Source organism: Brassica napus, chromosome A9, assembly GCF_020379485.1.
Source record: "Brassica napus cultivar Da-Ae chromosome A9, Da-Ae, whole genome shotgun sequence".
In the NCBI taxonomy this organism is placed as follows: domain Eukaryota; kingdom Viridiplantae; phylum Streptophyta; class Magnoliopsida; order Brassicales; family Brassicaceae; genus Brassica; species Brassica napus.
The window spans coordinates 43,423,244-43,433,717 of NC_063442.1; the positions used below are offsets into that span (position 1 = coordinate 43,423,244).

General features: G+C 39.1%; 4 protein-coding genes across 6 annotated transcripts; 1 reads left to right on the forward strand and 3 right to left on the reverse strand.

The window, feature by feature from the left end:
- Positions 1–65: 65 nt before the first annotated feature.
- On the reverse strand, positions 66–802 carry LOC106420059. The gene has a single exon (XM_013860888.3). It carries the CDS (start codon positions 683–685, stop codon positions 278–280), a length of 408 nt encoding a protein of 135 aa, XP_013716342.2. The 5' UTR covers positions 686–802; the 3' UTR covers positions 66–277.
- A 759-nt stretch (positions 803–1,561) lies between these two features.
- LOC106420010 (chromatin accessibility complex protein 1) lies at positions 1,562–2,729 on the forward strand. The gene is made up of 4 exons (XM_013860847.3): positions 1,562–1,945; positions 2,202–2,286; positions 2,363–2,404; positions 2,497–2,729. Exons 1-4 carry the CDS (start codon positions 1,598–1,600, stop codon positions 2,568–2,570), a joined length of 549 nt encoding a protein of 182 aa, XP_013716301.2. The 5' UTR covers positions 1,562–1,597; the 3' UTR covers positions 2,571–2,729.
- A 292-nt stretch (positions 2,730–3,021) lies between these two features.
- Positions 3,022–5,757, reverse strand: LOC106420064 (elongation factor 1-alpha 1). The gene is made up of 3 exons (XM_013860892.3): positions 5,629–5,757; positions 4,272–4,752; positions 3,022–4,182 (listed from the first exon to the last, which is right to left on the reverse strand). The coding sequence occupies exons 2-3, from the start codon at positions 4,731–4,733 to the stop codon at positions 3,295–3,297; spliced, it is 1,350 nt and encodes a 449-aa protein (XP_013716346.1). The 5' UTR covers positions 4,734–4,752; positions 5,629–5,757; the 3' UTR covers positions 3,022–3,294.
- A 599-nt stretch (positions 5,758–6,356) lies between these two features.
- Positions 6,357–8,868, reverse strand: LOC106413694 (elongation factor 1-alpha 1). Of its 3 annotated transcripts, none has more exons than XM_048741900.1 (3): positions 8,778–8,868; positions 7,635–8,115; positions 6,357–7,538 (listed from the first exon to the last, which is right to left on the reverse strand). In XM_048741900.1, the coding sequence occupies exons 2-3, from the start codon at positions 8,094–8,096 to the stop codon at positions 6,651–6,653; spliced, it is 1,350 nt and encodes a 449-aa protein (XP_048597857.1). In that variant the 5' UTR covers positions 8,097–8,115; positions 8,778–8,868; the 3' UTR covers positions 6,357–6,650. The 3 variants fall into 3 exon arrangements, with proteins under 3 accessions (XP_048597857.1, XP_048597858.1, XP_048597856.1); XM_048741901.1 differs by having other exon boundaries at positions 8,741–8,807; XM_048741899.1 differs by lacking the exon at positions 8,778–8,868 and having other exon boundaries at positions 7,635–8,145.
- Between the last annotated feature and the right edge of the window lie 1,606 nt (positions 8,869–10,474).

Below are 10,474 nucleotides of genomic sequence, written 5' to 3' on the forward strand. Positions count from 1 at the left end.
CGGTGGTAGTCATGACCATTGTCCTTATGTCGTGGTCTGTTATTAAGTACGTATGTTTCACCAAGTACATTTAATGGCGGATTATGATTGTAATGAAACAGTGTAATCAGGTGTAATAAAAACATACCAAAAAACAACTAAAACAAGTGTCTGAAAGTATCAGAACAAATTTTGACAAAAACTCAAGACTCTACTGGGTTCATCACAGAAAAAAATAAGAAAAAGCTTTTCACACATGGTTGAATTATTATACACGTGGAAAACAGAGTAGAATGGCCTAGCGGCGCCAGCTATTGGAGTGATTAGTAGTGGGAGAAGAAGGTCCAACAACTTTATCAACCAGCTTCCTCAACCCTTTCTTCTTCTTCTTTGTCTTCTTCTCCTTATCCTCCTTAAACTCTTCCTCGTAGTGTGAACAGAGCTTGAGAACTTGCTCCTCCACGTTGTTTAGTCTCTCTAGAAACGTTCCTTTACGTTTAGTCTCCTCCATCACTTGCTCCATCGAACGGCACTGATGTTTTTTCCCTGTGCTCCTCCTCGGTGAAGACAGATCCAGTGAAGATGTATGAGTCCGGCCACTCGATGGAGTCGATGGACTCGAGCTTCCTTTCATCTCCTCTAGCTTCCTCACCATGAAATCAATACGGTCCAATCTCGAAAGGATGGGTTCTTCCACTATAGCCATAATGTTGATAACACACCGTTGTTCTGTTGCACACTTCACAGCTTTGGTTGTTGCCGTGGAGTAGTTAAAGTCTTAATTAAAGACAAGACACTATATGAAACGCCAAAACTGGTCATCTTGGAGATTGAAGACATGAATTACGACACGACGTTTAATATTACAGAGAGAGCTGGTTACGGTCTTACGCGTGTCGTTGATCACACGTACTGGGTTTAGTTTGTGGACACCTCTTCTGTCTCACACGTCCAACATTATTCCATCCTTCCTTATCTTAATCGCTGACGCCTCTCCGAGATTATATCAGACGCAAGATAAAATTTCTAGTGTTTATTGCAAGTGTTTCCTTTTTGTCCATGACTAAACAATTGTTCAAATATTTAATTAAACTTTGAATAGTTTTTACAAAATTAAAATAATAAAAACTATAGTTTCATATTCCACTTGTTAGTTTTTTTTTTTCAACCACTTGTTAGTCCTTAACTTTCCATGTATTTTCTTTCGTTTTAGAAAAATCTATATTAAAAAATAATTTATTTTAAAAAGATATATATTTTATATTTTTAATACATAAATTAATTATAAATAGTAAATTTCAAAAAATATAATGGTGTTTATAAAGATTTTATTGATTAAAAATTGTGGAAAATAGTTGATAATGAAAATAATATATTAGTAACTAAAATTTGATATTTTTTTTAATAAGTGTGAAAGATTTAAAATATGCATTTTTCTCTGAAACGGAGAGAAGAGTCTTGTCAATTTATTACAATTGATTATATGAAAACAGTCTAGTCAAACATCGCCATCTGGGCCTATGGGCCTACTAGGCTTAAATACATAAGCCCATATAAAAATCCATAGGTTTTATTCAGGCAAAAGTGAAACACAGTTCTAATTCTAAACAAGACAACAATGGTGTCGTCGAAGAAACCGAACCAGGAGAAGAAGCCGAAGAGCGATGGCGTCAACAAAGCTGGTGGTGGTAACACACGCAGCTCCGGTTCCAAACCGAAGAAGAAGAATACCAACGTACAGGCCAATGTGAAGAAGGAGCCGGAGGTTCACGAGATCTCGGAATCTTCGAGCAGCGACTCCGTAGAAGAAACGAGACGTGATGAGCCGATGAAAAGCAATGGCGGAGGAGTGGAAGACGCTAAGATGATTAGGTTTCCGATGAATAGGATCCGGAGGATAATGAGAAGCGATAACTCTGCTCCTCAGATCATGCAGGACGCCGTGTTTCTTGTCAACAAGGCCACGGTATAGTTTTCAATCAATCGCATTGTCATTTATATAGCTTGCCTCTCAACGATATGTAGTTAGCTTAGGAGATAACTGAGTTTCATAATATGAATTGCTAATCAGTGTGAATTAGACATCAAAGTCTCGCAAATTAGACATCTTTGTTTTACTTTTCTCTAGTAGAACTTGGCAATGTTATTCATCTTTCTTATTCTCTCGTTTTGGTTTCATCATGTGTTATAAGTAACATTGATTAGTGTTTGTAATTTTGAAGGAATTGTTCATTGAGCGGTTTTCTGGAGAAGCTTATGAAAGTTCTGTACAGGACAAAAAGAAATTCATTCACTACAAACATCTCTGTAAGCTTTGTATCGACCTATTATAGATGATGAGCTAAAATCGTTTTCACCTTATTTGGTTTCTTCTCATTGGCAGCATCTGTAGTGAGTAACAGTGAGAGATACGAGTTCCTTGCGGGTACTACTTCATCTACATAATCCTCTGAAGGATTCGTTTATGTAACTCCTCACTGTTAACTATAATTTAATGCAAATTATTGGAACTTGCAGATTGTGTTCCTGAGAAAGTAAAAGCAGAGGTCGCGTTGGAAGAATGGGAAAAAAGCATGACAGATGCAGGCTGAAAATGAAACCGGTTGGAACCGACCTAAGCCGTGTGTCATGTCCTGGTTTATTGGCTCTCTGCCTAGTCTTCACCTTTCTTAATAAATAATGAGATTGCACATATTCCCTTACTAAAATGTATTACATTTTCAAAAAAATAAATTGCAATATTTTTTATAGAATAACCTCCGATGAACTTTCAAATCAGAGTATAAAATATTAGCAAAACAAGTGAAAATGAAAATTAATTGAAGATTACATAATAAACCAGTTAGCTTCTTACTTATCAAGCTATGAACATGTACCGACTTAGTAAGGATACGTTCACAGCCAAAGCGTTCGCTGCCTCATGAACCAATAGGATTTTGTGCATGGCATAGACTGCCTCTATGAGCTTTTATATTTTTGAAGGTTTACTCATGGTTAATAATAAACACGAATGAAACAAACGATAAAGAATTAGACGAGACATTAACCGCAGGAACGACATACCATATTCATTATAAAGAGAGGATCCAAAATAGTTCAGAATCCGAAAGCAAAACAAAGTAAAAAAGAAGGAAGCTAGAGTAATGAGAAGCTTCGCCACCTCCGATCAAGAACCCAGTTACGTGAACAGAGCTCTGACGGAGAAGTAACGAAGCTGCAACACAAACAAGCGACCAAATACAAAACTAATGTAACATAAAAACTAAATTTGTCTTTCCATTCAACTGCGGGTGATAGAGTTTTCCTCAAGGTAGTTCACTTGGCACCCTTCTTGACGGCAGCCTTGGTCACCTTGGCTCCCGTTGGGTCCTTCTTGTCAACGCTCTTGATGACACCGACTGCAACAGTCTGCCTCATGTCCCTAACAGCGAAACGTCCAAGGGGTGGGTACTCGGAGAAGGTCTCAACAACCATGGGCTTGGTTGGAGTCATCTTCACCATACCAGCGTCACCATTCTTCAAGAACTTGGGCTCCTTCTCGATCTCTTTTCCAGAACGCCTGTCAATCTTCGTGAGGATCTCAGAGAACTTGACGGCAATGTGGGAGGTGTGGCAGTCAAGAACTGGAGCGTAACCGTTACCAATCTGACCAGGGTGGTTCATGATGATGACCTGGGAAGTGAAGTTAGCAGCACCCTTAGCAGGGTCATCCTTGGAGTTGGATGCAACGTACCCACGCTTGAGATCCTTCACAGCAACATTCTTGACGTTGAATCCGACGTTGTCACCTGGAAGTGCCTCCACAAGAGACTCGTGGTGCATTTCAACAGACTTCACCTCAGTGGTCAACCCTGAAGGAGCGAAGGTCACAACCATACCAGGCTTGAGCATACCAGTCTCAACACGACCCACGGGCACCGTTCCAATACCACCAATCTTGTAGACATCCTGAAGTGGGAGACGAAGGGGCTTGTCTGAGGGCCTCTTTGGCTCGTTGATCTGGTCAAGTGCCTCAAGGAGAGTTGGTCCCTTGTACCAGTCAAGGTTGGTGGACCTCTCAATCATGTTGTCACCCTCAAATCCAGAGATGGGGACGAATGGGATTTTGTCAGGGTTGTATCCAACCTTCTTCAAGTAGGAAGACACCTCCTTGATGATCTCATCGTACCTGGCCTTGGAGTACTTAGGAGTAGTAGCATCCATCTGCAAAACATTCAAACACACAGATTGGTTAGCAACGAATCAAAAGGGTATAACCACAGCAAGTAATGAAAAAAGAACAGCTAGTTAACCTTGTTACAGCAGCAAATCATCTGCTTGACACCAAGGGTGAAAGCAAGAAGAGCATGCTCACGGGTCTGACCATCCTTGGAGATACCAGCTTCAAAACCACCGGTGGTGGAGTCAATGATGAGGACAGCACAATCAGCCTGGGAGGTACCAGTAATCATGTTCTTGATGAAATCACGATGTCCAGGAGCATCAATGACAGTGCAGTAGTACTTGGTGGTCTCAAACTTCCAGAGAGCAATGTCAATGGTGATACCACGCTCACGCTCAGCCTTAAGTTTGTCCAACACCCACGCATACTTGAAAGACCTCTTGTTCATCTCAGCAGCCTCCTTCTCGAACCTCTCAATCACACGCTTGTCAATACCACCAAGCTTGTAGATCAAGTGACCAGTGGTGGTTGACTTTCCAGAGTCGACGTGGCCGATGACCACAATGTTGATGTGAAACTTCTCTTTACCCATAGCTACTTGTCAAATGAATCTGCAGAGATTAAACAATACAAAAACGATCAACACAGTAGAAATATATGATATTAATCAAAACTTCAGACACACTTTATGAAAACGAAGTTGTATAAAAGCAAATATCAAATGGATGATTCTTTACAAACATATATAATACTCATCAAAACAGGATACATAGCAGAATATCAAATTCATCTTTATGAAAACGAAGCTGTAAAAAAAGCTGCTATCGGAGTCGAACCGATTTCTACCACAGAAAGTTCGTGGTGCTCTATCCACTGAGCTAAGCAAGCTATAATTCAAGAAACTCAGGAAGATTCAAGAGATCTATAGCAAACAATCCGAGAGTTTCCACGACTTTGACACAAGACGAAGGTAACTTAGGATTGTTACGCAGCTCATGAATCGCACATTCCCAATCACACATATTAACAAATTTCCTCAGATAGATCTAATCAACAATCAATCGTCCGATATAATAAGATCGTTCCGAAGACTAAGAGAGCAGTTACAACGTTGATTCATCAATCAATAAGCAGTTAACAACATATCAGAGAATCTAAAAACGATCTAGCCAACGATCACTCGTCCAATAAACATAAGACTCATAACAAGATCGATCCGATGACTAAGAGAGCAGTATCAACATTGAGTTAATCAATAAGCAGTTAGACAACAGATCAACGAATCTAAAACGATCTATCAACAGAGAGCATACAATCCATGAGGTGTATGTACATAATCAACGAATCTAAAACGATCTATCAACAAAAAGCATAGAATCCATGAGGTGTATGTACAGAATCATCGAAGCTGAAGGATCGAAACTGTTTCAGCTAAGATAGGTAGAAGGATAAGAAAACAGATCGTAGATGCGGGACGAGAGGCTTACCTCAGTGAGTAGCGGCTAAGGTTGAAGAAAGATCGAGATAGTAATTGTTACGAGAGTGGATACGTGTTTATATACATAGGGATGCCTCGAAAGAAATGTAGGGTTTGAACATCATATCATGCGTAAGATTACGATCGTACCCTTGTTCCGCCGTCAATGGTCAAGACTCTTAGCGTTTGGGCCTTTGAGGTCGGTCACACATAGCTTCGGGCTCAAGTTGACTATTGTGAAAATCCAAAAGGATACACAAAACAAATTCGTTAACATTTAAATGCTCCTTCACCATATTGAAATATTTAAAGTTACTTAGTAACCATGGATTATACATAGTATATATATAACCTGTTCAAATGAACAATGTAATGATAATCAGGTCTGATGTCAAAAAAAAAATGATGATCAGGTCTTAAATTAAAGATGGAAAGCCATTGATGCTAAAAAAGAAAGATGGAAAGCCTCTGTATGCTAGCACCAATCAGCACACCAAAATACCAAATAACTCTACCTGCATCTCCCAACATGTTGTTGAAGAAGGTTATGAGTGCAAAATAAAATAAGGTCAGAGGAGAAACTAAAAATTTGGCTACTCGTTTGACTGGGTGGTTCACTGTTTTGTTTTGTGTTCTTTACAAATTGCTTTAGAGTCGGACACAAATGTTCTTCCTCATCGTATAATTTCTTTTGATGAATACCTCTTGATATTATTTTCAAAACCAATAAGAACAGAGTGAAAAAACAAACAAGGAAATCAATATCCGCAGGAATGTCACCATATCATAACATAATATGAAAAGAAGTCTCAAAATTCAGATAACAAATGTAAAGCAAAAACAATGTTGCTTTTATGTGACGAAGCTCCGCCACCTCCTATCAAGAACCCAATTACGAGAATTACGTTCTGACGGAGAAGGGACGAAACTGTAACACAAACAGCCAACAACGTACCAAACTAGAGCAAGAAAACACACAAAGTTCTTTAGTTCATCTGCGGTTGATGATGATAGAGTCTCGATGATGATAGTTCACTTGGCACCCTTCTTGACGGCAGCCTTGGTAACCTTGGCTCCGGTTGGGTCCTTCTTGTCAACGCTCTTGATAACACCGACTGCAACAGTCTGCCTCATGTCCCTCACGGCAAAACGTCCAAGGGGTGGGTACTCAGAGAAGGTCTCAACAACCATGGGCTTGGTTGGAGTCATCTTCACCATACCAGCGTCACCATTCTTCAAGAACTTAGGCTCCTTCTCGATCTCTTTACCAGAACGCCTGTCAATCTTGGTGAGGATCTCAGAGAACTTGACGGCAATGTGGGAAGTGTGGCAGTCGAGAACTGGAGCGTAACCGTTACCAATCTGACCAGGGTGGTTCATGATGATGACCTGGGAGGTGAAGTTGGCAGCACCCTTTGCTGGATCATCCTTGGAGTTGGATGCAACATACCCACGCTTGAGATCCTTGACAGCAACGTTCTTGACATTGAATCCCACGTTGTCACCTGGAAGTGCCTCCACAAGAGACTCGTGGTGCATCTCAACAGACTTAACCTCAGTGGTCAACCCTGAAGGAGCAAAGGTCACAACCATACCAGGCTTTAGCATACCCGTCTCAACACGACCCACTGGCACCGTTCCAATACCACCGATCTTGTAGACATCCTGAAGTGGGAGACGGAGGGGCTTGTCTGATGGCCTCTTGGGCTCGTTGATCTGGTCAAGTGCTTCAAGGAGAGTTGGTCCCTTGTACCAGTCAAGGTTGGTGGACCTCTCAATCATGTTGTCACCTTCGAACCCAGAGATGGGGACGAATGGGATTTTGTCAGGGTTGTATCCAACCTTCTTCAGGTATGAAGACACCTCCTTGATAATCTCATCGTACCTAGCCTTGGAGTACTTAGGGGTAGTAGCATCCATCTGCAACAAGAAAACAAATACGCAAAACACATTTGTTAGTATCCCAATATAACACTACAATCACAATAGCCAACGAAAACTGAGTAGTTAGTTTACCTTGTTACAGCAGCAAATCATCTGCTTGACACCAAGGGTGAAAGCAAGAAGAGCATGCTCACGGGTCTGACCATCCTTGGAGATACCAGCTTCAAACCCGCCGGTGGTGGAGTCAATGATGAGGACAGCACAATCAGCCTGGGAGGTACCAGTAATCATGTTCTTAATGAAATCACGATGTCCAGGAGCATCAATGACAGTGCAGTAGTACTTGGTGGTCTCAAACTTCCAAAGAGCAATGTCAATGGTGATACCACGCTCACGCTCAGCCTTCAGTTTGTCCAACACCCACGCATACTTGAAAGACCTCTTGTTCATCTCAGCAGCCTCCTTCTCGAACCTCTCAATCACACGCTTGTCAATACCACCAAGCTTGTAGATCAAGTGACCAGTGGTGGTCGATTTTCCAGAGTCGACATGACCAATGACCACAATGTTGATGTGAAACTTCTCTTTACCCATGGCTAATTGTCAAGCAAATCTACAGCAATTAAACAATACATAAACGATCAACACAGTCGAAATATATCAATATCAAATCTCAAAATCAATCATCACAGTAAGCTGCTATCGGAATCGAACCGATTTCTACCACAATAAAATTTTGTGGTGCTCTATCCTTTGAGCTAAGCGAGCTATAATTAATAAAAAATCATGAAATTCAAGATGCATACAAGACAGATATCATCACATCTTGTTTTGCTGCTCTCGAATCATCAGTTAACAATACACACTGAGTATAGAAATTACACGCATCTTAAATAGATCTATCAGTTATCGATCAAATAGATCCAATACATCATACAAGCTCAATTCCACAATCAAGAAGCTCTATAACACTAGATTAACGATTATAAACGATCCTCTATCAACAACAAGCATCAGATCTAAGATTAAAAAATAAATCTGCATTCTAGACTAATCGAAAGCTAGCTAGTTCACTCAAAGAGATCCAATCAACTATCCATCACAAGATACAATACATCCTAGAAGCTCAATTCCACAATCAAGAAGATCTGCGACGATAGATTTAACGATTCTAACCGATCCTATCAGCAACAATCATCAAATGTCAAGGAACTCAACAACGAGAACGTATCGAGTACCGTTTCAACGAAGATCGAGAGAAGAGGAAACGCTTACCTCAGCTTAAGCGATATCGATGAGGCGGAAGATCTAGGAATGAAGACGAGTGGTACTCACAATTATTTATAGTTGCTGATGCGAAAGAAACCTAGGGTTTAAAGATCATATCTTAAGTACAATTACAATCATGCCCCTGTATCTCGTCCTCCTTTTTTTTTTTAACCTTGGTCGGTCGTTAAGAATAAAAAGAATACTGTTTATTTTTTTACTCTGCGGTAATTTCTCAATACTTACCCGTTGACCGTTCTTCTAATGTAATCTCGAAATGACGTTTTGATACCTTCGGTCGTGTTACTGTTTCATAATTCCCAATAACTACACTGCAAGCAACGTTTAGCTACTAAACCGAATTCGAAAACCGAACCGAATCCTATAACTACATTTTTTTTTTCGTAACTACATTAATCTGCAGAATGTAGATGCTAGGAGTGTGCGAATAGACCGAATTCGAAAACGGAACCAAACCCGATAAAAATGAATCTGAACCAAATCAAAACCGACATAAAAGGATCTTGTTCTATAGTATTTTAGATTATGAGTTTTATCTAAATCGAACCTGAATGGATATCCGGAAAATCCAAAAAAATTATAATCTCAAAATGAATTTATACGATTTGAACTTAATCCTGAATAAGTAACGAATTTTTTTTAAAATACTATTAACTACCTAGATAATTATATATTACATGAATAATCAACTCAAATACTTAGCTTAATATATATTTTGGTGTATGTCAAAGATCTTTGCCAATTGTATTTGAAATTCGATTATAAATAGGTTTGTTTCTAAAGTTTAAACAATATTATTTTAATTTAGAATTTAAATGATCTTTCCTACATAAAGTTGATAGTTTTGAGACTAGTCGAGTCAAACACATGAACGATTAAATTCATTCCACATTATCTCTTTGTCTTTAGCTATTCCAAAGATGCAGAGTGGACACCAAATACTTGCCACAACAACTTCCATGTGTTGTTCTGGCGCAGAAAATCATGTCAACATCAAAACAGCTAGTCAATACATAGTAATTGGGTAAAACCACCTAAATAGCCAAGACCAATACTAACCCTAGGATGCATATATAGCCAAAAACGTATCATTTTCATAAACCATATGGCTTGACATTTGAACACATGCATATATATATTTTAGAGATAGGAGATAATCAGGGAGGAAACCAATCCGGCGAAAAGCCACACCTTCTTGATCTTAATATAATCTATAGGATTATATCTCATGCAAAAAAGTTTCGACGTGGAGATGTTCTTGTGATTGTGTCAATTGATGAATACAAAAATACTACTATAGGTAATCTGCTAAGGAACGACACTGAGCTATACATTATGACAAATATACTTCAATGTTTGAAGCCTCTATACCCATGTATAGGTCACTAGAGGTAACCAATGCTCTAATATATTTCAAAGAATATAAATTATATGGTTTTCGTAACTTTATATTGTTGTTTTGTCTAGGCTGGCCATGCGAGGCCAGTGAACGTGTGAATGTGTGAGACGTTTGAAGACGTTTTCCATAACTTTATCTTTTAATACGTTTTTATTTGACGTTTTCCTTTTTAGTCTTATCTTATTATAAAGAAACATTCTATTGGATTCAATTTCTTTTGTAAGATTTTAAATTAAATACATTCATCTATTATAAAGTAGCTATGGAAATAATATTATATTACTAC